Source organism: Alligator sinensis, unplaced genomic scaffold (genome assembly GCF_000455745.1).
Source record: "Alligator sinensis unplaced genomic scaffold, ASM45574v1 scaffold1666_1, whole genome shotgun sequence".
Taxonomy (NCBI): Eukaryota; Metazoa; Chordata; order Crocodylia; family Alligatoridae; genus Alligator; species Alligator sinensis.
The window spans coordinates 107,360-134,272 of record NW_005842817.1 but is presented as its reverse complement, the minus strand read 5'-3'; the positions used below and the strand labels follow the sequence as shown (position 1 = coordinate 134,272).

The 26,913-nt window shown below is 45.1% G+C and overlaps 1 protein-coding gene across 1 annotated transcript; it reads right to left on the bottom strand.

The window, feature by feature from the left end:
- Positions 1-1,775: 1,775 nt before the first annotated feature.
- On the bottom strand, positions 1,776-26,315 carry MEP1A (meprin A subunit alpha). Its single transcript, XM_006035290.2, has 14 exons — positions 26,228-26,315; positions 26,115-26,139; positions 25,913-25,966; positions 24,282-24,322; positions 24,087-24,162; positions 23,629-23,746; positions 19,764-19,939; positions 15,675-15,896; positions 14,924-15,073; positions 11,629-11,844; positions 8,595-9,068; positions 7,784-7,957; positions 2,734-2,938; positions 1,776-2,137 (listed from the first exon to the last, which is right to left on the bottom strand). Exons 1-14 carry the CDS (start codon positions 26,294-26,296, stop codon positions 1,990-1,992), a joined length of 2,148 nt encoding a protein of 715 aa, XP_006035352.1. The 5' UTR covers positions 26,297-26,315; the 3' UTR covers positions 1,776-1,989.
- Between the last annotated feature and the right edge of the window lie 598 nt (positions 26,316-26,913).

Below are 26,913 nucleotides of genomic sequence, written 5' to 3'. Positions count from 1 at the left end.
GCCCAGCCACAGGCAGGTAAGTTTCTTTCAATCTGCCTTCTTTATCACTGCCTGGGCTTGGGGAGGGGGACAGATGGAGACCCCCACAGTGCAGGAGAGAGTAGGGTAGGAGCAGGGTGAATCATTCACCACTGCCCCGCTCCCTCCTGTACTGTGGGCATTGTCCCATGACCCAGCCCAGCTGGGGCCCCGCTCATGATGAATCAGGTCCCTGTCAGGCCAGATTGTGGGACAATCAGAGACTGGCAGCTCCTCCACAGGCACGGTGCCAGGGAGACAAGGGCGGGGGCACTTGGCCCCCTGATCTTTCAATGGGGCAAGGGCAGGCCGCAACTGTGAGCTGGGCTCTGCCTCCGCACCTCGCTGCCACCACTGCTTTGAAAGTGGCACGGCGCCATGTGCATCCCACTGCGAGGCTGGCTGGGCAGCGAGGCATATGGCCCCATGCTGTGCCACTTTCAAAGCAGTGGCAGCAGCAAGGCACAGAGGCTGAGCCCAGCTTGCAACTGCAGCCTGCCCTTGCCCAGTTGAAAGATTGGGGGGCAATGTGCGCCCCCCATCTTGGCTCCCTGGTGCCACATCTCTGGAGGGGCTGCTGAGCTGCACCAGACTCTTGCTGGGGATGACTCGGGGCTCTGTCCCCTCTGGCCCAGTGGTGCAGCTGAGACTGGCTCCGCTCCAGCTCCGGGCCTCTCTAGGCAGCGCAGGGCCAGGGCCGGTGTGGAGCTTATGGGCGGTGGTTCATGGGGGCTGCCAGTGCCAGGCAAAAACCTCAAGCACAGGGGAAAGAGCAGCCATACAGGTGCAGCAGGCCCCAGCCCTGATTCCTCCAGCTATGCCCCGGGCTCAAGCAGACGGATGCCCTGTCCCACCAGAGCACTGAGTGCTGGGGCCAGACGCTTGGTGAGAAGCAGGCTTGGGGGGAGGCATTGTGGGCAGGCTGGCCTGGCCAGGTGTTTGGGAAGGCAGGGGCTCGGTTGAAAGTGGGGCTGCCCCAGGGCTCCATGGGCTCGGGCTGGGGTGGAGGGGGCACCCAGCAGATGGGGCCCTGCCTGGCCCGACCCGCACAGCTCCACAGGAAAGGGGTATAGCCACCCTGCCCATGAGAGGTACTGCAACAGTATATTGCTCTTGGATGATGTGGATAACAACACCCCTGCTGGGGGAAATCATTTGAACCATTGAGGATAAAACAGACTGAAAAGTGCTGGCACACTGGGAAGGGCCTGGGTCCCTGTTGTAACTCCATTGTCATTTTATCCCTGTGGTCTTCCCACCAGTACCCGCGGACATCATGGAGATATCTTCCATTGCCTTTGGTGGGCATTGGGCTACACCTAGAAAGCAGATTTACACTCAAATGTTTGGTAACTGCTATAAAATGATAATCTGATTTAATATAAAATTATAACTCTGCTATAGAATCTTATAGGAGGCTGAAAAAAATACATAGGAAGAAGCTCTCTCTCTAAATTATATTTAAAAGACTCTCCACTAATTAAATGACTAGAGGTCTGTGGAAATCAATGGAGCTACACCAATTTAAACCACTGAGGGTCAGGGCCAACAAAGTTTTTGAGTGATTTCTATAGAACTCTATTGTATTTACTGGATTTGTTCTTAACATGTTCTGTAGGACTTTTCTGTAAGGGCATTTCTCCTGTGACATCATCTGAGTTTGAGCATGGCACATATTCCACCAGTCACAGCCCAATACAAGGACTTAAAATGAAGGAACAAAGTGGGAAAAGTAGATGGAAAAAGGGTTCTCCATGTTGTTCTCATGCTAAAACTCTTTATTAAAGCAGCCATTCAAAGAGGCTGCTCTTTATATGACATGCTCTGGGGAGCAAAGGATCTTGATAGCGGATTTCTGCATCACCATGCTGAATGGCTTTTACAGACTTTATTTCTGTCATTTCGTTCACCACACCAAAATGTTTTCAGCTCTGGAAGAGTGCCAGGCTTACAGTTATTCAACCACAGCTTCTACTTTCTAGCAATCATGGAGATGATGACAATTGTTAGCACTATAGTCCCAGCAGCTCCACCAATCATCATTCCAATGATATTCCCATGGACCTGTGCTGTCTGGCATCTCTCACCTGCATAGAAGAAGGCTTGGCCAGATGGACACCTGAGAAAATAAGGCAAGAAATGCAAATTCACGGTGTGCATTTTTTCCTGCGGGCAATTCAAGATCTTACATGTATATTCAGAACTCCCAAAAGGATGAAGACACCTGTCCATTGTGGACTGGACTATTCTGTTTGTGATAAAATGTCCTGTTTAGGCCCAGCCTCAAGTAAGGGACAAAGGGGACCCAGAGCTCAGGAGTGGAGGCTGTAGAGAGTTCAAGGAGTTTTCAAACTTTTCCCATGTTCCCAAGCAGCTCCTACTAAAAGGGTGTGAGCCAAGGTCCCACACCACCCTTGCCTTCTGTGGTATGATTCACGTCTCCTGGGAGCATGCACTGGAAACAGTGCCTGGGTTTCCCCAGATGACTGCTAGTGAGAGCTAGTCCTGCAGGGAAGTGCCGTGCTCATTCTACCATTCCTGGAAATGTGGAGGAGTTTTGATTGCTACAAACATTGATTACATTAGTAGTCGTAATTGCTACAAACATTAATTGATGTTTGTAGCAATGACCTGAAAATTATATTCTCCTACTGATTAGCTGTATCAGCTGGTGCAGGGCAAACCTAGGGCTGGCATGAAAGGGTTTGATGGTACCTGCAGCTTGCTTTCCCTTTCACGTTCACACAGACTCCATCGTTTTGGCAAGGGTTCGGGTCACACGGGTCTGTAATGGAGGAAGACCAGTCTCTCATGGGACCACTGTTCTGGGCTGATCTCTTCTGCCTTTCAAGCACAAGAACATCAGAGGCAGGCTGTGGAGACTGAATAGGGACCTCAGTCTTGTTGAGATGAGTTAAATCTTTTGAAAAGGAAGAAAGAAATAGTGAGAGGCACAGAGCATAACAGCAGTGGACATTACACAGGACACTTTCCATTCCAACACAGTTCACAGGGCTTTACAAACAGTAATGGTTTCACTGGCACGGGAAGATCTGCACGTGTCTCAAGGGAAGAACATGCCCCTGCAACGTACTCCTGCTGTTAGGACTAAACCAAAGCAGCCAAACCCACAGATCTGAACACCCCTGGATTCTAGCAATATCAGAAATCTAGCCAAGTCAGTGGTTTATTTCTTCATAGTGGACCACATTAAGTGAAACTGTAAATGCTGGAGCATTTGAAATCCAGAGGCAGATTTTGCAGCTTGAGCCCATGCTGAAGAGCCCTGGCAGAAGTTACGTTTATGTCAATCACTATGTTAAGCTCTCCATACATTGTGACATGCCACGTGTTCAGCCAATTTATGGTGCAATGAAATGACAAACCAGCCTCAAAACTGTTTCACGTGTGACATAATGTAACACAGAGGTTCCCAATTTTTTTCTTATTGCGTACCCCCTTCCAGATTTACCAGTTGCCCACAAACCCCTGCCAGCATACATTTTATATTTTAACCCTTTAAATGCCCAGCCATGTCGCTCACCTTGCTGGGGTCATCTGACCCCAGCAGTCTTTCCTGCCCAAGCGCAGTGGGGCTGGACCTGATGATCTCGAGAGGTCCCTTCCAACCCCTAACATCTATGAATCAATTATTAGTATAATGAAAATTAAATCCACCATTACACAATTTCTCCCGCATACCCCCCCCAGAGATGATGTGTGTACCCCCAGAGGTACGCATACCACAGTTTGGGAATCCTTGAAGTAACATAAAGTAATATAATGTGATGTAACATGGGACATGTTTTGGCTGGTTTGTACTGCATCTTAAATTGAACTTGCGGCATGTGTCAGACACATGACTGCCGATTCCTGATCCTGACTCTCAGCTGAGCACTGGGATCAGGCTTAGGACAGCCCCAGGGTCTATGTCAGGAAAAAGCTGCCCCCGGCCTGATTTCCTGGATTGGAAAGGGAATAGCCCCAGGCCCTGGCAGTTACACAACTGGGGGCTCAGGAGTTTTATGCCCCATCTAAAACATCATGCATCTTGCCACTACACACGTGGTATGGCAGGACACACAATTTTGGGGATGGGAGCATACAATTCCTCTGATCCCAATGACAGACCATTATTTTAACACCTGCAAGGGGCCTAATATATATAAGAAGTACTTTTCCCAATAAGTGAGATTACTTAGAAAATGACCTAAATTCTTGGGAATTCTTAAAGCTTGTATAGAGCTTTTTCTGAAACATCCACATACAGGGTTAGTGAGGAAGGGGACACGAAGGGTGCAGAGGTGGTTTTAGCAGGAGTTTCAGTTTATTCGGCTCTGAGGAAAAATTCAGGTTTTGCAGGAACAAATGGGCTCTAAATTAACTGAAGTGGAAGCAGATTGTAGCATCGAGGACACCGGGCGTGACAAAGCTTGGATGGGGATTACTTAAACTAAGATCGTAAAGGCAATGGAGCGCCTGACAATGGAAGAGGACTTTGATATAACGGGTTTACTGAAACATGGTAGAGTAATACAGATCAATGAAATGCTGCAGTACCTGGCCTTAAACTGCTCAAGCAGAACAGACTGGGGCCAGCAACCCCCAGCATACGTGCCGAGACTGGCACGCAAGGCCATGTTGCTCGGCGCACCACTGCCAGCCTGGGCTCCAAGCAGCTGCTGCCAGCCATGGAGCCCAGGCTGCTCCCAGCAGGCGGCTGGCAGGCTGCAAGCCCTGGTGCAAGCAGACTGGCCTCCATGGGCCGGCTGCAGCCAGGAGGCTGCAAACAGCTGCTCTGGGCTCCAGCATGTTGGCACTCTCGCACCTTCCAAGGTAGACATTGTGGTTTTTTTCAGCGCTCCAGCCAAAAAACTTTGCCTACCCCGGACTAGATTATAGAGGATTGAGTAATGGCTAAAACAGAACTAGTGTAGTTAAGATATCTGAGTGGAGAGGACCCCTGTTGTAGCATCTGCAAGGATACAAATCCCATGTACTTAGAATACGCATATATTAGAAGCTTCTAGCAGTTTCCAAATCAGAGAAAGGTTATTACTGAGCTCATAATGTTGAGGGAGGTCAGAAGGGCAACTTAGTCTAATAAAACAGTAGTAATGGGTGATTACAGCTAGTCAGGCATCAATAGGTCAAATGCCACATTGAAACAAGGTCTAGAGTTGCAATTTCTCAACATCATAATCAGTTCGCTTTTGGAAAGGAGCATGATGGAGCATGCGGGAGAACAGGTTCGTGTCATGTTAGCTTCAGTAACAAAACAAAGCTGTTTCATGAAGTTAGTAGAACTACTCACTCATGGTGTAATGAAATTCAACCTCCTGGGTCACAACGAAGCAAAACTAGTACAGTGATACTGAGGTGTAACAGTATACTTTTAATAAAGGGTGATTTATATACAAGCAGAAAGATGGTCAGAAACACTCCAAAGACAAAAGAAGAAAATGAAAACCCTTATCTGAGGATGAAGATGATTCAAGCAAGGTAAAGACAGCTTTCCAGAAGACATGCCTATCCTCTAATACAAGGGAAGCATGTAGGAAATAAAAAGAAACTCAAGGGAAACATTATCTGAAGAGCTCAAGTAACTTAGGAGCTTAAGTTCTATAAGCAAATAAGAGCCTAAGTCTTATTGAAAGCCAATGACTTGGACTTCTGAATTCAAGGATTTTGATTTTCTTTTCAGTTTAGATGGGATTCAAGCTCTTAAATGCCTCAATTATTTTTGAAAATGGAAGTTAGATTCTAGAGTGACTTGGGGGCTTTTGAAAATGTTATTCCAAGCAACTAAACATCCAGGTTCAAGAGGTTAGTCGAATAAAAGTTGGTCAGTCAAACCAAAAACGAAAAAAAGTCAAGAATAAGCTAACAAAGCAGAAGAACAAGGAGTGATCAAAAAAGCAAGAAAGAAGATAATAAAAGTATAATAAATCATATAATTAATGAAACAGTGGCAACACTGTTCAGTAAGCCTTTAAAGGTGTCTTTACACCTGCTCTGAGGTGTGGGAGGGGAGGCACTTTAATTAGAGCAGCTCTCGGGAGCCACTCTAATTAAAGCGTCCGCAGCATCTTGTGTATTCAGAGTCCCACACTTCAAAACAGTGGCAGGGGCACTTTAACTAAAGCTCATTTAAAGCACCCCTGCTGCCATTTTGAAGCACAGGGACGCTGAATACACATGATGCCAAGGCTTCTGGAGCATGCTAATTAAGTAATTGAGTCTGCTAATTAGCATGTGTCAGAGTAGGCATCAGGCACATATATAGGTGGTCTTAGGTACCTATTAGGCCTATGCGAAGCAACTATTATTCACTTTGGATTCAGACTCGGCTGATTGGGGGACAGTGATTCAATTTGGTGATTCGAATCACTGTCTCGAATCAATTCGGCTGAATCTCCGAATCTCCAAATCAGCCAGACCCATGCCCCCCAGCCCGGCAATGGCTGCTCCCCCGCCCCAGCTCCCAGCACATGGGGGAAATCCCCCCCCGACTCAGTAGGTGCTGCTGGCCGGGGGACAATCCCTGCTGCCCCCCACTGCCCCACATTGTGTGGGGGGGCTCTTCCATGAGCTCCCCCGACACCCAACCCCCGTCCCAGCCCCCACCAAGGGCCACCTGCGCAGCTCTGGCCCTTGAAGAAAAAACAAAAAAGCCCCAGACTCACCACTCCTGCCAGGCAGGGGGTGATCCCCACTGCTCTCCCCTCACCACGTGGGGGGCTCTGAATGAGCCCCCTGAAGCCCTGAGGCTACTGCAGGAGCAGAGCAGCATGGGGCAGTGAGGGGGCAGCAGGGATTGCCCTCCCCCTCTGCCCAACAGCACCCGGTGAGCACCAGGGCTTTTTTTTTTTTAAGCACCGGAAGCTGGGGTGGGCAGGGCAGCCGTGGGGCAGGGGGCTGGGGGAGCGGGTGGGAGGCGATCCCCATGGTTCCCTCCCCACTTCCCCGCCCCTAGTACTTACCAGCTCAGAGTCGGCTGCAGCTCTCTGCTGCAGCCACCGGGGACTGCTCAAATCATCAAAGCTCTCCGAATCTTTTCCGAAGATTCGGAGAGTTTTGAATCAATTCGGCCCTTTTAATTGGTCCCGATTCAATTCGGATTCAGAGATTTGGCCACCAAATCAGGCCGAATCTCCTCCGAATTGAATCACCACCCGAAGCTTCACACAGCCTTAGTGCCTACATGCAATCCAAGGGCGCCTTGCCTGAGTCCTTAAAGAATTGTTAGCGCATCTACTTTTGTAGCTCACCATCATCTTAGCTTTAAGATTATGTTACAAAAAGAAAAAAGAAGGAAGAAGACCATCCTCTCTTTTGCCTCAACAGTTCTTCAGGGACATGAGCAGGATACCTGCCGCCACTGCAACCTGCTTACCCTGACCATCAAATTAGCCAGTCCAAATTGTTACTTGTCATACGTTTTGGTCCTGCTTTTTGTGGGAAATTACAATAATCAGATGCCTAAAGATGCATATTGGATTCAAAAAGCTTGCCTATTTGGATATGCAAAAGTGCCTAAGTACTTACCCTTCAGTGAAACCAATGAGAGTTGGATAGGCAGTTATTTTTTAAAATCTCACTGAGGTGCCTATCTGCATCTATAGTTATCTATATGCTTTTAAAAATCTGTCTGAACCAGCATAAAATTAAACTTATGCTGTCACAGGGAGGAATAATTACTGGAGAACTCACATAAAGAGAGATGGAAAGGAAGGTTCTGGTCTATCAGAAGGAGAATCCGTACCGTGAAATTCTGCAAAAATGATGAGGTTGTCATGTTTCAGGAAACTCCTCTGTGTCAGCTGTTTATGAGAGATGAAGGTGCTCCAGCCCCAATCTAAGCTTCTAAAACATTTGCACGAATCATCATATTTTCCAACAAGAGATGGTTTATCCCACATTGAGGTGTCATTTTTATCTGCAAAATACAATATGGTTTACACATCTCTCTTTTTAATCAGCAAAAAGGCTAAAACCAATTATTTTTTTGCAGAGTAAATGTTGAAGCACTGCATAGACTATTTGTGCATTAGAAAGCAGTGGTGGTTCCATGCTAAAGCTTTAGAGTCCTCTACATAGTTTGATCCCATCTTGGAGAGGTTCGGGTGAGTGGGCTTTGCTCATCATTCTTGGCCTGTTAAAAATCTTTGTCATAAAAGATGTAACTACAAACAGGTACAAATCAAAAATCATAGATCCAATTTCTACTGAGAAAGGTATAGAGAAACGGGGGCTTATCTTAGCTTTTTTACTTTATCATCAAATCATCTGATTGTGATTGTTGTTATTTATTAGTATTATCATAACACCTGGAAATCCTAGTCATGGATTTCATCCCCTTTGTGCTAAGCACTGTACTCGGAGAGGAGAAAAGAAAGTCCCAGCTCCCAAAAGGTTACGATCCTTATATAAGACAAGAGGCAGCAAATGGATACCGCCAGCCAAATCGGAGGTAATATTGGAGCCTAGCCAGCTAACTCCATTGTTCTCAACCCGGTGGAGCGCACATCTTTGCTCTCCTCCTGACTACATGTTTTCACAAAGAAGTTATGTACCTAGAAGGACTTGGGTTTTGTCTGTTGTGAAGCTCCTGCTTGCAGACATCCTTTTCCTGATGTCAGGGTCCTGGTCTATCACTGTTAAAATGGCCTGTCTGTTTTCAGCTGGCCATTCCAGAACAGCGTCGTTATCTCCACTGCACAAGTGGAAAGAAATGCGACTGTAGTTCTCGTAAGTGGAATTAATCAGACCGTGAGGAAACAAAGATATGCCATAACCATAGCCCTCAGAGCTATAAAACCGGGGACTAAGCATAACATAATTTTTGGTCGTAGTGCGGAGGATCTGAGTGAAATTCCGAATAACCCATACAGCACTGGGGCACGGGGTCTCTGTTAGGGTGACATCATCAATAGAAATTCCACCGGATGAGATGTTGGGATTGCCACTTAATCCTTGGAAGAGATATCTGAACTTCTTTTGGACACTGAGGGTCACATGTGCAATTTTCCAGTTAAGATCAGCATCTCCTATAGAAAAAAGCGAGAGCCAGTTACATGGTTAGTGATGATATGAAGTAGCAGCATGCTTCGACCATCCATATCAGTGATTCTCAACAAAGGTGCCACAGTACCCAGGAATGCTTGACATCATTTCAAGGGTGCTGTGGGATGCCACACAATGTTAGCCCTGTTAGGTTTGCAAACATCATTCACAAGACAAACCCATAGATTTCAAATAGAAATCCAGAATTTTGATCTTTCCCAGTTCCTTGCAACTGAAAAATGGCTCTATTAATTTTCTGTATTAAGAGTGAAAACCGAGGGCTGGTGTTTCCCCAGGGATGCCACAAGTCTATCTAGGGGTGCCTTGAGTCTAAAAAAGTTGACAACCACTGATCTATATATTATAAACCACATATTAAGACAAATGTCCAACAGAGTCTGGAAGGGTAGAAGTCCCAAGGTAATAATCATTGTACATTTATACAGCAGTGTCACCTAGAGGCCAAGGAGCCATAGTGTCAAGTGATCAAACAACCATTTAGCAGTTGACAGTCCCTAATCCAAAGACTTTACAGCCTGAAAGACAAGACGTAACATATTGCTGAAACCGGTAGCACCAACTTGTCCTAGAATCACCTCCGTTTAATGTCCTTCATCCTCTAAATGCCATCTGGGGGGTATCTGTGGCTACTCAAAACTCCTTGGGAGTGAACAACACTACAACATAATTCCATGGTCGCTGCATTTGTGGTGTCAAGCAAAGTCACGGGAGTGGATTTTCTTATCCCTCATGACTTTTCGCACTTCTTTAACTTGACCTAAAGAAACCACCTGGGTTAGATTCATCCTTGCATTGATTCTTCTGAAGCCAGTAGAGCAACACTAGGGGGTTTTGTGGTCCTTCCTGTTGTATATCTGAAATTTTCCATTATCCAGATTCTGTTACCTTTGCTCACTTTCAGTAGCACAAGAACCCATGAGAAGTCCAGTGGGTTTCAGCTGTTTTCAGTGGGACTTCTCATGGAATCCAGTGCACTGAAATCAGTGGTTTTGCTCTCAAGGAGGGAGTTGCTATTTAGTATAAGTAAGGGCATGAAAATCTGGCTCAGTATGTCTCCTATTTCTTGTGATGATTTCTTGCTTAGCCTTCACTATTGTTTGGTGATAAACCTAGGATCCATAAAGAGTCCTTTATTAAGACATGAATTTAAAGTTTGATGTCAGAGTCCTTGAATTAGATGGTGCCATTTTAATGCTGTGGGTCACTGGTATCATGATTTACTGGTAAGGAAATAAGTTGATTAATTATCTGCCTGGGAAATGTTCTAGAAGTGAATACAAATGGACACTATCAAGGTTCAAAGCTCTATTTTGCATTAACAAGGTTGAAGAGCTTTGCTTTTATTTATATTAGTAACAATGAATTTACTTCTCAAAGGCCAAGTCTATACATGCTTTTACATGTACCTAAACTTAATGCGCCGTTGCCTAATGCACATTAAGGCAATTTAGGTTCATGTCTACACATGCACATGCTAAGGCGCATTCATGTGGTGTGAGGACTGACTTGGAACTAAAGTTAGTCCCAAGTCAGTTGACACACACAGCATTAATGTGCCTTAGTGTGTTTACATGTGTGTTAAGGTGCTTTAGCTATTCGCACCTAAATTTGATACCTGCCTTTGCGGGTATCAAATTTAAGTGCAAATAGCCTAAAATCGCCATTTTTAAGATGCATTAAGGGTATGCACATGTAGACCCATACGCTGAATGCACCTTAAACATTGCTAATGAACCTTAAATTGGCACATGTAGATGTGCCCATAGTATATAATGCAAACTTTCCACAGGTCATATTTCTTCTTAAAGCAAGGCCTTAACACTAACAGTTACATCAGGAATTCTGTTACTTGAGCCATCAAAATTTCACCATTACAAGCTGTAACAGGGAACTCGAGTCCCATTACTGTTAAAAGACTGGAAGGCCAGGTTAAAGGGGGAGGCATCTTCAAGACTTGGACTTTTGTGGCCCAGAAGGGTAGAGCACCAGGCTGTGTAAACTCCACTCAGGAGGAGAGCAGGGCAGTGTGGCCCAGACTGAGAAGGGAGAAAGAACTCCCTTTGGGTGGGACTCACTGTACTGCTACATAGTGACCAAAAGTGAGTAAGCCCTGAAATCACACAGTGGTTTTGGCTTGGACGCACTTGAGACGCACTGTGGGGAGGGGCACAGAGTGCCATAGGTGCTTTCTCCTAGCTTCTAACAAAATATAACAAAGGTAGGGAAGGCAAGATCAGGGAATCCATCAGGACAGCTGGAGCGGGAAAGACGGCTGGAGCTGAATGCCAGGGGACAGTAGACCATGATATGTAACATCAAGCCTTCTACGCAAACTAGCACTTGAATAGAGCCATGCCCATACTATATTCATATACCAGAATACTTAACAAGCTAGAGAGCTACCCACCTGGGATGTCTGGGATAGCCCTTTTGTTTTTTAACTAGCTTCACAGTGTGGCATCCCCTCCACTTCCACCCCCGCCCCCCGAGCTTTTGGTCATGGCTTAATATTTTCAGAAGTACCTTGGAACGTTTTGACTTTACTCAACTGGCGGACATTCCCAGTGCCATCGTCCTGCATAACCCAGATGATAAGCTTGTCCAAGGGGCTTCCTGTCATCTTATAGAAGAACTGGAGACATTGCTGAGCTCTCTTTGGGTAAAGGATCCGGGATTCTAGGATAGCCGCATTTTCCGCTCTTCCAGAGCTGGTGTCAAAATACATGACATAGCCGGCATCTAGAGAAAGAGGGCATGATTGTATTCTTAACCATTCTGTTGGCTGCACAGGACTCATGGCTGCATAAATGTAGTACAGATGAAGCAGCAGCACAAATTTCAGAACTACCTTTTGTATCATACACCATCTTGTCGTTCATGGGGCACGCCATCCAAGCTTATCCCTTCTTTAAATTTATACTCAAAAACAATTTTGCCAAAGACATCAAAATGCTTCATGAGCACATATTTAATTTTGCACCACTTCTCTGTTGTAGAAATGATTTATTATCCCCATGTCACAGAGGGGGGACTGAATTACAGAAAGACGAAGTGATTTGCTCAAGGCCACACAAAACACCTGGGAGTTAGAAGTACAGCCTCTGAATCGGAAATTCCTAGACCTTAAATGCTGGAGACTACCGGTGGGAGAGGAACTGGGGAAAAACCCTGCTTATACCCAGTTCACTCTCCCTTTCAGCATCTGCTCTTTGCCACTGTGTGATACAAGATCCCTGGCAAGACAGACCTATGGTTTGACCAAGTAAATGGAAGTTCTTATGTTCTAAAACCAGAATGAGAATCCAGGGGCCTGACAGTCAGCCCCCTCTCTCAGTCCATGAGACCCCATTCTTTCACACTCAGTCCAAGTACCAAAAAGAAAATGGTTCAAGACAGTGATATTATAGCAGCAGTTGAGCTAAATTCCTCCTTCAGTTACATGTGCACAATTCCATTGGAAGAGAAAAAAAAAAGGGGAGGGGTGGGGGGAAGTCAAAGGATTTTTGGTGAATCTGGAGAATGTGCTACTGGCAACTATAAAATTGCTTCCTAATATCATCTTCCATTCTTAGCTGAAGTTGGACCTAGTCTTGTGTAATCAACATTTGGAGAAGGCTAGTTCTACCTTCTAGTGGCTAGTACACCAAGGGGATGAAAGAATATAAGAAGTGCCAGCCAAAAGAATTCCTCCCATAGCTCAAGCCGTAGTGGCTCACACTTGGGGTCATTATATCTCCAAGTCTTAGATAGGCAAAATTTTCACTGACATCATGTGTTCATGAAGTCCAAGAGAGTGTTGCTGACTAAGCAGTTGAAAATCTGATGTTTAGTTATCAGGTTTCCCTTTGGGAACTTTCTTTTACTTTTACTGGTGAAAAAACTCTAAGGTCTTTCTAGTCTTTCTGGACTTTAGGAAGGCCTTCAACACTGTCTCTCACCCCATTCTCATTAAAAAAACTAGGGAACTGTGGCGCTGACACCTACACAGTCAAATGGGTCACTAATTGGCTGGAGGGGCACACCCAGAGAGTGGTGGTGGACAGGTCTTATACGACCTCGAGGGATGTGGGCAGTGGGGTCCCCCAGGGATCAGTCCTTGGGCCTGCACTGTTCAACATCTTCATCAGCAACTTGGATGAGGGGGTAAAAAGCACCCTGTTCAAATTCGCAGATGACACTAAGTTGTGGGGGGAAGTGGGCATGCTAGAAGGAAGGAATAGGCTGCAATCGGACCTAGACAGGTTACAGGGGTGGGCGAATAAGAACAGGATGGGTTTCAACACAGACAAGTGCAAGGTGCTGCACCTGGGGAGGAAGAACCAGCAGCAGACCTACAGGCTGGGGGACTCACTTCTCATCAGCACAGAGGCAGAAAAGGATCATGGAGTCATTATTTATAAACATGGGCTGCCAATGTGAGGACGTAGTCAATAAGGCTAATGGCACTTTGTCATGCATCCACAGATGCATCATGAGCAGGTCCAAGGAGGTGATCCTCCCCCTCTCTGTGGCACTGGTCAGGCTGTAGTTGGAGTACTGCATCCAGTTCTGGGTGCCGCACTTCAGGAAGGATGTGGACAGCGTTGAGGGTCCAGAGGAGGGCCACTCACATGATCAGGGGGCAGCAAGGCAGGCCCTACGAAGAGAGGCTGAGGGACCTGAACCTGTTCAGCCTCCACAAGAGAAGGCTGAGGGGGGATCTAGCGGCCTGTTACAAACTAGTCAAGGGGGACCAGCAGGCATTGGGGGAGTCCCTGTTCCCCCGAGCACTACCAGGAGTGACAAGGAATAATGGTCACAAGCTGGCAGAGGGTAGATTCAGACTAGACATCAGGAGGCGCTACTTCACAGTCAGGGCGGCTAGGATCTGGAACAAACTTCCAAGAGAAGTGGTGCTGGCTCCTACCCTGGGGGGGTCTTTAAAAGGAGGCTGGATGAACACCTTGCTGGGGTCGTTTGACCCCAGTACTTTTTCCTGCCATGGCAGGGGGTTGGACTTGATGATCTGCTCAGGTCCCTTCTGACCCTACCGACTATGAAACTATGAAACTATAATTTGTTCCTCAACAGGCATGGAAGGCCTCCATGACTGGCGCACAGTGGGGATTCATTTTGCCTTTTTTCTGCCATTCCTCTATTTTGAAAAATAGAAATTTGGGGATTTTGTGTAAAATTGTCAATAAACGTTTGAATGGAAGGCTGTTAAATATCACTGCTCTGCAGTTCTCCTGGAAATCAAATATATGTTTATCCAGGACTCTTCCAGCACCAGTGTTTCTCTTGTTTGTTTTCCTGGTCATGGAATTACTTCTCAGATACGTTTATGGAGGCTTGTGAGTATCATTTCATTCTTATCATCTCGTAAATGATGAATCAAACCTTGACGGATACAGAACGACATATGCTAAATGATATTTATCAGACTGGTAGTGAATTATGTTCTTTGTCCTCTTTCATATTGCTGATTGGGTCCAGCAAATGTACCATATGTTGCAAAAAAGCTTGCTGAATTTGCAGTGGCAGTATCATTGCTCCTAATTATAAAGGGGAAGTAGAGTGCCATGATGATGTGAAAAGGGAATAGGAGCTTAGCTTAGCTAGAATCATAATAAACAGGGCCTCTTCTTGATGGTCTCCTCAGAAGTCACTTCCTTCTGACTTTAACTTTCCTTTCAGTTTTACTCACTTCTGGATTTTCCAAGAGTTGGCTGCAACAGTGGCAACTCTAAGGCCAGATCTGAAGCTGTCTTTGCAGCACAGATCTCAAACCAGCTCGTGCATGAACAAGTGGCCTCAGAGGTAAAATATTTTCATTTACCTTTACAGCGTCCAGCAAGCGTGTAATCCCCTTGTTCTACAAGGCTGCTCTTCTGATGGACCCAGTCTGCATCATCTCTGGTGCCTTGAACCATTCCACAGATATTGGCATGCTCAAAAGCACATTGGTCCAAAAGGGTGTGAGTTGAAGCTGAAAAAAACCCCCACCGCATATGATTAATGCAAAGTAGCATCCATTTTTAAGAACTGCTGGGCTATTTTCCCCAGTCCATAAGTTTCTATGGAATGTATCACAAGGCAGGAATACAGACAGCCCAGCCTTGTAGTCCTTACTCCCCTTGGCTAGTCCAAAACATTATTTGGTAACTCTTACAAAGGTGGAAAATACCAGGGGCTATCCCTGACTGGCAGTTTAGGTGACTTCTTGCAGATGTCACAGAAGCAGTAAGTCTCAAGGAAAGATTTGGAGGACGTGGAGGTTTTAATTTATTGCAGGGATTCCATGAATAGGGCACAGCATGGAAAATGCCATGGAAATGGGTGAGTATGAGTCTGTAATTGAGGACCTGAACTGCTCTGAAATAAGTAATGACTCGCAGAGATTTGTGGAGGGGGCCTAAGAGGGAGAAAAGAAATAACTGCACTTTGCTAAGGCCAGCTGATACAAATCATGCTGTGGTTCCCCCCTCCTTGGCTTTCTTCCCCTTTTTGTAGACATGAAAGGGGAGCAAACTGACTATATTAAAGTATAGAAATGTGAAGCAATTGGCAATGGCTTAGTACTGACTTACTGCAGTTATACATGCGATTGAGTCTCTCGATGTCAAGGGCACTGAAATCCAGCCGCTGTCCAATAATGTCATCAAATACTGGTATCTTTGCAGTGATTGTGGGGAAGCTCTCATTTTTGTTAAATGAAAATGGCGCATAGTGCATCACGGATTCATAATCGTAAGGAGTGTTTAGGTCAGTGATAAACTGGTCGTTGTATTTCACAAAGTTGTGTTCATAGCCTGATGAAAGAAGACGTGAGTGATTCACTCTAAAAATAAACACAATGTTTTCTTAAGGTAAAATGACACTAGGATGGACATGTAAAGTTTCAGTTGTTATAACTTACCGGTGCAGAATGGAATCAACAGTTTGATTTAAAAATGCAATAAGGCAAAGCATTTTAATTTTACTTGAGTGGCTTTGGAGCCTTTTTGATAGCAAAATGTTCTAGTCTGGCATCCCATTTTTCCTTCTACTTGTCTCTGATTTTTCAGGCTCATATAACTCTACCTGCTGATTTTGAAGACTATCAAATGACAATACAGCAAGTGGCATTTCCATGTGTTAAATATGATTGTATTTGATTGGTATTGCAACTTGCACCCAGGGCTTTCATAGGCCAGAGTCTTCCCCCAATACATGCTCATCTGGCAGTATTCAGAGCAATTCTCATATAAGTAAAAGCTATTTCTGCTCTGGAAAGGATGGACATGGCAAATCTACAATAATGACAGCCCAGTGCAGCAAAGTCCACGTTCCATTTAGATCTATATTAAAATTTGAGGGGTTGAGGGGCCACACAAGATTTTATGCCTTTTTCAGCGATTTTGAAGGAAGCCGGAAAAAAATAAGAGAAAAAATAGCATTTCCAGTGACATTGGGAATGTATTGGCTACTCCTTTCTCATTTTCCATTCAAATTGTCATTTTCCCCCATCATAAATAACATAGGGTCACTCTCTTCAAATGCTATTATTTTCTTGCACAATTTATTGGCTTAAGCAGCTCCAGGTTCAGCACAAAGACCTATGATTCACGGGTCACAATTATCTTATCCATTATTTCCTTATAGAGACTTGAATTGGAGCTCAGGAAGGGTGACAACCTTGCCAGGACCGTGCTAAAACTATTTACAGCCAGGAGGCATATAATCTGGGCTGAAGATTATTTATGTTAAAACAAATACCTGGATTTTTTTATAGCAGTTTATCAGTAAATGAATAACTTTTAGATGCTGTTAAAATAATCCTGTGCTAACTGCCAGGAAAAGAAGCAAGGTGCATGCAGGAGGCTGCACAAATCCACTTTAATAGTGCTTTTCCAAGGACCAGAGCCAAAGAGGGAATTTGCTTCCTTTGTTGTGACAAATCCAACATTTGCTGGCATATAACACCAGTTTCATGTGCTCTTGCTGTAAAAAAAAGCCAACAGCATACTGTGCTGTATCAACAGAAGAGTCACTTGCAAATCAAGAGAGGTGATTCTTCCACTCCGCTCAGCAATGGTGAGGCCTTGCTGGAGTAGTGTTCAGGTTTGGACCCTGCACATCAAGAAGGATGTGGACAGATGTGGCAGGAAAATCAAACTGATTAGGGACCTGGGAGGCAAGACTTTTGAGGAACGGCTGAAAGAACTAGGGTTAGTTAGAAGAGAAGACTGAGGAGAGATTTGATAATAGGCTTCAAATACCTGCAGGGTGATAATAGAGAGGACAGAGATGGACTTTTCTCTGTAGTCATAGGAGGCCAGGCTAGGAGCAATACAAGCTGTAGCAGAGGAAATTTAAATTGGGGATTAGGAGGAACTTTCTGTCTATGAGGCTGGTCCAGCATTGGACCCGGCTGCCTAGAAAAGTTGTGGAGTCTCCATCCCTGGAAACTTTCAAAAGCAGCCTCAACAAACATTTGGCTGGGATGTTTTAGTTAGGGATTATCTGCCTTGAGCAGGGAGTTGGACTAGATGACTTTGTGAGGTCCCTTCCAGACCTACTTTCCTATGATTATCAACTGCGTGAACAATCACCTCTGGAGTGATATTATGTTATCATATACCACTTCATATTTCTCTCTTTTCTACTGCCTCCATTCAAAGGGCTGGGAATAGACTCTGAAGCCTTCCAGTAGGTCTTTAAAGAGGGGATAATAATACCCCTTTGTTTGGCTCATGGACTGCGAGCATTTTGCAGCACAGATGATTTCTTTTTTCATATTTGTAGAAGCTTCCCAATAAATTAATATCTTTTAGATGTCGTTAAAATAATGTAACGTCTTGCAGAACGGAACCCCAAATTCGATCAAGTATATATGCAAGGCATTATTACTGTTGTAATTAGTAGTAGTAGTAGTCGAAGTAAGCAGCAGCAGTACTAGTATTTCATATTGATAGTCCAAATTGAAACCAAGTTAGTAACAATTAAATATTGTGGACATTTGATGAGTGGCAGCCTCTGCAAAGTGGGTTGTTTTTGGTCCAGTTTATGGCGATAAGAAACACGATCTGCAAAGCAATCATCAGCAATTGGCTCGCATTGTGGTAGTCTCAGTGGAGATGCTCAGGACTGAATGGGCCTGGGCAAGGGCTTGCTCTTTCACATCTACAATCCCTCAGTCATCACCAGGGGGAGTCACACGTGAAAGGCAATGATGAGTGTTCATCCAGCACTTCTACTTACTACGAGTCTATTCAGTACAAAATGACAGCTATTCCACCTGGGGAGAGCGGGAGGAGCAGAGCAGAAGAGTCTCTTTGTACCACCAGTCCCTATCTATCCAAGTTAAAACTTTATCTGTTCCTCATTTTTTCTTCTCATTTCCTGATATATTTTGCACCTATATAGTGCTTGTGGAAGGTGCTAAATCAGGGATGAGCAATTATTTCGGGCAGAGGGCCACTTATTGAGTTTTGGCAGGCCATCGAGGGCCACAACAGCCAGCCAGGGGCAGATAAATATTAATTTTCTAAATTTTTAGGGGCCCCGCAGGCCGGATAGAATGGCTTGGCAGGCCACATCTGGCTCGCGGGCCGCATTTTTCTGCCCCTGTGCTAAATCAATAGCACTCTGTCTGTTCAAATATAAAACAGACAACAGCACTGAAAGCTTCCTTCACTGCCCAACCAGTGTGCCAGCATTTAGCCAAAAGGACCACCGCCAATGAGAGAATCACTTGCATTTGCTATTTCTGCTAAAACTAGCAACAAGGGGCAGATTTAGCAAGGGTGGGGCAGTTTATTCTTGAACGCCAATTATTCTTCTCTTCTCCTTGTTTAGGTTTTCATTACTTTTATACATCATTAATACCTAGAGCAGGGCTGTCCAACAGGGGTCACACTAGCAGGGGCTGCATATCCTTTAGGCTGCACCGGTGAGGGGCACGGGCACCCAGGCTGTATGTTGCATGGGCACATGCACCCTCTGCACCACACACTCATGTGTGTCCCCTCCCGGTGCGCCATACTGCCCCACCGCTGCATGGGTTCCCCCCCTCCACTGCTGCAGTACATGCTATATAGCTCATCTCATCTTGACCCCCTGCACTGTGCCGTGCCACATTGCACCGCACCACCCCCGGGGGGTACAAAAGTTGGAGGAGGGAAGGGGAACCAAGAGACTCCAGCTGCTGTAGCAGCCAGAGTAATAGGGGGAGTAATAACCTGCTGGGAGCCCAGAGGCCATAATTTAACCCCTTGCTGTCCAACTGGCAGCCCGCCATGACATACAGGAATAGAACTATGTTGTGCTAGGCACTGTATAACAATCCTTAGGAAGACGTGGTTCCTGTCCCAAAGAGATTACAGAATGAACAGACCAGAGAAATAGATAGTGATGGAGCTAGGAAAAGTCTCTCGAGTGATGATGGCAACTCTTCTCCACTAGGCCGGGCTCCCTCCCATTTCTGTGTCATTGTCAGAAAACAGCAGAGTTGAGAAGAACTTGTGCAGGAATATCTACTGCATCTAAAGGTGCTAGAGTATTTGTATTTACATGTACCTCAAGAGTCACCCAATATTGCACCCTTGACTCTCATCTAAAATTCAATGAAGACTTTAAAAATCTAAGGAAGATAATAAGCAAATGTTCCAAACTCAAGCTGGAAGTGTAAAACCAACCTGCAGTAACTTCATTCCACCAGATATTCACATAATCATCCCGGTCTGTCCTTGACTGCTCGTGGTAAAATCCCAAAGCATGTAGGATCTCATGCTCCACAATAGCTTTATAGTCACACCCCAGCCCAATGGACAAGTTTTGCCCAGTCTGAAGGTCTCCAACCATTGACCAGCACCTGAGAAAGAGGGAGATTGCATTGTGTCTTAAGAAGAGTTTTCTGGTCTATATTTAAGGAATAAACCTTGTTGCTTTATCCAAAGTATTGTAGGAAAAAAGTTTAACCATACACCTGCTCAAATAATGCACATTAGTGCTTATTTGTTATGGGCTGATAATGCTCTCAGGGTTGTACAAAGCACAGAATGAATCGAGTCCCTCTTCTGAGGCATTAACACATGCCTTAGACCACTATGTTATACGCATCCCCACTAAGGCAAATTCATGCACCTGAAATCCCCCATACTCTCCCAAATTTAAGCAGGTGTGAGAGTTGGATTCCAACCTCAAACCTTGAATCTAGACCCATAAATCCTCCTTCTATGTAAGGTTGACTGGATCACTGTTTCCTTTTAAGATGCAGCTGATGGCACTAGTGGCTGCATTTTTTTGAAACAGCTTGGTGGCTAGGGCACTTTGCTAATGTAATCCAGTTAACATATTTGTATTGTGTGACAACCCTTCTGTGATGCTTATGTATTCTCTGTAGATCTGTATTGTATACTCTGTAGATATGCATGGTCGGGACCTGTGTCCCTTATCTGTATCCACATTAGTAAGCATGGTCAGTGAGTGGGAACTCACTGGGCTGTTTTTAACTGCATTAACTCATTTTAACTGAGTTTTACCAGTTTAAATGTAGGGGGTGAGGTGAATTGGCCTTTGTGTGCACCAACGTGCCCTTCCAAAACTAAAGTTTATAGGAGTACCAAGGCTGTAAGAGAAAATTGGGCAAAAGTTCCTGCTTTCTGTTTAGAAGCTCTGCTTGCTGCAGTCCCTTCATAGCGTTTGATAAAGTAAGCTGTTGCCTGTGAAAACGTATGCATCTCTGATTTAGTTAGTCTATAGGAGCAGATCCCCCCTGCCATTTGCCTGACTTTAGCCTTACCTGGCTACCTACCTCTAACCATATTGACTGGGAGAAACTGTTAATCTTTGGCTGGAGTGGGCTATTAACCATTCAGGTTTTCTCTGAAATTGTTTGTCCCATTTCCCCTTTAATAAACCCCACAATAATATAATATTCATAGTTTCTAGGGTCAGAAGGGACCTGAACGGATCATCAAGTCCGACCCCCTGCCCTGGGCGGGAACAAGTGCTGGGATCATAATACCCCAGCCAGATATCTATCCTTATCTGTGTCTATCCATATCTGTATTTGATAGCTATATTGTTCACAAGTAGGTAAATTTAGTCACACTGGGCAAAGCAGCAGTTCAGATTGTCTCCCATATCCCCAGCATGCTCTGAACACCAGGGCTGCAGAGCAGGATGGGGCACTGTACACCCTCCTTTGGAAGATGGGCTACTCCATAGCCATGAATGCAAGAAAGAAAGAGAGAGACAGAGAAAGAGTGCCTGACTTTGTAGCCTAGTGGTGTGGGCACTTCCCTGAGAGAAAATAATTATGAGTTCCAGTTTCAACTCTTCTACCCTGAAGAATCGTTAGATAAAATACACAAACAAAGAACATTGGCTGCAGAAGGAAAAAAACACTATTCTTCCCCAGGGAGTGCTCTCATCCCTGGCCTGCACTTTCATACGCCTCCTTGCTTGCCCTCTTCTTCCAACCCCTTGAATTTTCTATTCCTTTCTGCAAAAGTGACACAGCTCCAACAGGATTATGTGGAGTGATCTCTCAGGCCAGCCTTGCAGTAGTGTAATGGAGGGGGAACGACTTGTGGGGAGGTGCCAATATAGCAGCCCTGCAGCTGCCAGCAGTCTGTGCCAGTGCCAGCAGGCACAGCTGTTCCCAGTGCTGGCGCTGCCCTATTACACCTCTGCAGCCTACCTTCTACTTTGCTGGACCAGGCACTCTTCTGCAAGGTGAGACGTGGGTTTGAGTCCCTTCGGGCTGAGGAAGGCTCAGAACCCAGGACTCCCCTTTCCTGGGCAAGCATTTTAACTAGGCCATTATAAAAAGGCAATCTCAAATGGCCTTAGGCAACCAAAAATTCAGCTCAGCCAAGACAATGGTGTCTCAGGATATGTCAAGTAACTTTACTAAGTAGTTCTTCTGGCTGTGGGGATCTTGGTGTTGATGGGGTTTCTGTGAATTGCCGTCTTTGACTTAGGTGCCTTACTTCCACATAAGTCCCATTTTAGACCCTTACATTCCTTGGTGAAGCTCAACCTCAGGCATTATCATAAGAGTGTGTAATACACTGGCCTAGGGTTTGGAACCATATCTCCCTCTATTGTTATAGCAATACTATGGGCTAGGATCCTGATAACAACCTCCAACTCAGATCCATGCCAGTGGACTGCAGCTGTTCCAGAGGTAGCTCCAGGGGAAAGGTAGCAGAGCAGCTCCATTCATAGGCAACCTCTCAGCATGGCTCAGGAAGGAAATCGATGGGTCTGGTTATACAGCGCAAGGCACCAGCATGCAGAGATACCCCATGCTAGCTCCGCATGTGCTAGCTCCAGAACCAGTAAAGCCACATGGGTGCAGTGCTGTGTTAGGGGCAATAACCTCTTGTTTCAGTTCCAGAGTCAGCACGTACAAAGGTAATACGAGGCATCTTTGCATGGTGCTGCCATGGTGCACACCACGTTGTGTGCAAACGTAGCAGGAGCCCTAAATTGAAGCAGTGGATTTAAAAAAACACCACTTCAATTTAGGGTTGATTAAACCCCCGTGTCATGCACACACCCCGCTGACTTACCTGCCTCCCTGGCAGGGAGGGGAGGGTGAGCTGCCAGCGAGTGGAGCGGTCCCTGGGCTGTGGGGTGGGGGCTGGTGCTTGCCTCCGCGTCAGTGGCAGCACCCCCCCCGGGTGGCACCTGCCTGCTGGCACCTGGCTTGGGTGGTCCCAGGGGGCACCACAGCCATGGAGGGAAGCACCGGGCCCCTGCGCAGCTCAGACAGGCAGGAAGGCTCCGGGGGGGTGGGGAAGATCAGGCTCACCATTTTTCCTGCCGCCGGGCTGCTGCCAGGCTGCTGCCTGCATGGGCTTCCTGCAGAGCCCCTGAGTTGCCTGGTGCTTCACTCCACGGCTGTAGGGGCAGCAAACTAAAAGTCCTAAAGGAGTTTTAGTTTGCTGCACCCCAAGTCTTTTAAGGCACATTACACCACCAAATTTCCTTCAGTGGCTGGAATTACTGCGCAATATGCTGCCCAGGCGTGCAAACACTGACACCATTAAAGCTATACAAAAGCATTGAGCCTGCTTTAAAGCGTCATGCTCACACTCCTCTTTTTTTGTCTACACACAGCCCCAGATACGGATGTCTCAAGCGCACTAGAGGGATGCTCGGTAAAGCATCTTCATTGGCATACTTCCAGGTTTGAAGTGCTGCAGTAGGTGGGCAGAGGAGGGAATGGCCTGGCTAGGAAATGCTGCTATATACATAGCTGGTAAGAGTGAATAAGAACCTCAGTTCTTTCTAGCTGCCTCCTTCATGCCCTGTGATCAGAAGACAATTTATACACCAGATATAATAATGATACTTCATTATCTTGAACTTTCATCACTTCTTTTCTCCCAAAGATTGCAAAGCCCAAACTCTGCCTCTAAAAAGGCCTGCAAAGAAGTTAAGGTCGGTAGGGCTCCGGAAGAATCATACCACCTACCACGATAATGGTGAAACAAAGTCATGTAATAAAAGTTAAACAGGAATCTGGGACTTTGACATAACACTTACCCACTGCCTTGCTGGAAGAGTATGTAGGTTCTCTCTCCTTCGTACGGTTTGAAATCCACACAAGACTTTAGGCGGAACATTTCAAAAGCTTCAAGAATGACTCCCTTGGCATTTAGGTCTGGAAAATATATTTCAACAACATACCTTTAATACGTAGTAGGTGACAGATCAGTAATACGCATGGTCTACATCTCTATATCTCTGTGGACATATATTATATACGGTGCATGCATTATGATATACCTCCAAAAAGGATCAAAACTTAAAATGACAAGTTTTATATCTGTCATGGCTGGGGAAATGGGTTTTGGCATACAGGTTGCAGGTGTTTATTAGCATATTTTTAAAAGTCTAATCTCCTATCGTTTGCCATTGGGTCAAACTCTAGTGTCATGATGCCTCCAGTTGGGCCAGGATTTCATCCCAAAATCTCAAAAACAAAGCACAGTCTGCATTACTCAGGTCATCAGCCAGAATGTAGGGAATGGGGAACTTCCATCGATAGCTCTCATTTCTCAGGGCATTACGTTCATTCTGTTAAAAAGAGAGAGGAAGGTTAATAGCCAGTAATGCATTCCTTGGGAGAGCAAAATGGGTTTTATAAGATGAATATCAGTAGGATAAATGATACCCATCTAACTGAAAATACTTGCAGGCAGTAAGATATCCCCCTGGAAGAGGTCCAGTCCAGCAGCTGAAAAACAATTCAGAAAAAAGATGATTTAAAAATCTTAAACGTGGTGTTTTAGATTACAGAAAATGCTAGAGGTGCAGAAGTTGATTTCAAGACCTCAAAGGACATTTTTGGATTATTATTAGGATCGGTTTCTGCTTCCAAGCAAACAAATAGCAGATTCCACTACCTGTATCACTGCATTGCTAAAAAGCACACTATTGTAGGTTGGTGCTCCATCATTTTCCATGCTGTACTGCATTTGCCAAACTATAGATCGCACCTATTCAACTGGCAGACTAAAAGGGGTTAATCTGCAGCCACCAAGCTCCTGCTTGGCCACTGCTCCCTCTATTGCTCCAGCTGCAACAACAGCAGCCAAGGGCTCCAGGCTCCTTCGTCCTCTTCCAACTGCTGCCTCCCACCTCTGTCCCCTGCCCCTCACAGTGTGACACATGGGGTGGGAGCAGAACAGGAGTTCAGGGCCACACAGGCCCTTGGTTCTGCATTTGGGAGGAGGTCCTATGTGGGTGCATGGTGCATTGGCAGAAGGGGGGCCCTGCATGGTACAGTGCAGAGGACTATGCAGGCATGTGGTGCACTAGCAGAGGCATCTGTGTAGCCCGGGGGCCCTTAACGCTTCACAAGATTGAAAATCCTCTGGGTTCTTAAGCTGATTGTTCTAAAGATGAATGGAATGAATGGATACATATCTATCTCAGTTCTATTCTATTCTATTCTATTCTATTCCGCTCACCCTTAGAACAAGCAACCTAACAATATAATGAATATTAGATATATATAGATATATAAAATATGTGTATGCACTTCCTCAGCCTGGCGAAGGGTGTTTGTACCCAAAAGCTTGCAAAGAAGAATTTTTCCAACTCTTTTAGTTGGTCTAATAAAAGATATTGGATTTACCCAAAGAACCTTGTCTGCCAATGTATGCACATGTGCATGTATGTACGCAAAGTTGGATTACAAGAAACAAAAAGATGAGATGAGGGCGCATTTTATTGGTATTCTTCCACATCATTTCCATACTAAGCCTTCAGATATATGGCAAAACACTAAATTATTTCCTTCTCTATAGAAGCAGTTGACAGAGCAGGAAAAAAATGATTGCTAGCTTGCAAAACCATTTGTAATGGGTACATCAGGGTACCTCACTATGAGCCATATCCTCAGCTAGTAAAATACGATTTACTTCATTGTGGATTCACAACAGCTGTGGGTTGGTCCCACTGGCACCAAGTCTTCAGAAGCCCTTATGCTGCCCTAGTGAATATTCACTCATGTCATAAAATTACTACCCATTTCAAAACAACCTGCAGTTTTCACCTAGGAGAAAGCAATGGCTTGGAAAGCAGGCATGTTGCAAGGTGAGATTCAAGAGTATTGACCAAGCTACTAATAATGCAGAATCTCACTCAGACACTGCCTGCATCACCTCTACTTATTTTCCTTGATATCACTGTCTACTCTTCCTGAAATAAAATAAATAAATACAGCTTCTACATCTAAATTTTCTACTCCTAATACTTGAAAACACCCACCATCTTACAGTGTTCTCACAGAGATTGAAAGGGGATGAGAAAAGCTACCTACCTAAATTTATTTCTGGAATATCTTTCCTTAGTTCACCAGCATCAGCATCAAAGGCTGCAAGAAAAATATATGAAAAGGAAAACTTTTTGTAACCAACAGGACAGGCGTGGTGCCCCAACCACCACCACCCTCCTCCCTCATTCCACCCGCAGAAAATAAAAGAAAATGTGCTGGAACATGCAATAGTTTAAGCAGCCCTTACCATCTTCCCTTCGGTGCTGTTGAACCTGAAAGAGAGCAAAATATGTATTGCATGAAGTGCAGAGAGCCCAAAGAGGGAGAGGGGGAGCTGGAAAAGAAGGGCGTAATACTTACGGAGAAAGGAGTGCAATGGCTGAAAAAGAGTATCAGACACAGGCAGGAGAAGATGCGAGTGGAGGCCATTCTTGCTGTGGAAGAAGAAAACAGACCCCGTAATCTCTTAGAATTTATAAGGCAGTTCTCTGAACTTTGCCCAGAGTATCTAGCAAGAAACTTTGAACTCCTTATTTTTACTCTGAGAGTTATTAAACGGGAACCTTTTTTTTTTTAAAACATTGCTTGTGGCAATGTTTGGTAATTTGCCTAAATCCATGTAAAAAAAAAAACAACATTTAATTGGGAACCCTGATCACTTTCAATCCAAATGATGAAAAGCTGGAACAGTAAGCAATCCTGAATTTTGCCCAGAGTTAAATCAAGGGACTTCTCTCTATTGTTGATTCTCTCTGTCGCGTTTGCTGTCTGTCAATACTCTGGGTCAGATTTTGCTCTTAGTTACAATGCCATAAACCTAAATTAACGCCAGCTGCCTGAGCAGATTTACATCCCTGGGAGTGACAGAATTAGTCTTTAAATTGTTTTCAATTAATAATTAACACCAAATTGCAGAAGCGAGAGAAGAAAAAAAAAACCGATCGCCAATGACCTCAGGTCCAATTTTAGGGATTTTTTCCAAAGCTGCGTCCATTCTAGAGGTTAATGACTGTATTGTTGGGGGGCGTCCACCAATTCCCTCGGGA

Coding starts and splice junctions, on each gene's coding strand:
- MEP1A (XM_006035290.2), bottom strand. CDS start 26,296: ATGGCCTCCACTCGCATCTTCTCCTGCCTGTGTCTGATACTCTTTTTC. Junction 24,163..24,281: donor AGGGGGATATCTTACTGCCT/GCAAGTATTTTC, acceptor TCTTTTTAACAG/AATGAACGTAATGCCCTGAG. Junction 2,138..2,733: donor AAAGGGAAAGCAAGCTGCAG/GTACCATCAAAC, acceptor TTATTTTCTCAG/GTGTCCATCTGGCCAAGCCT.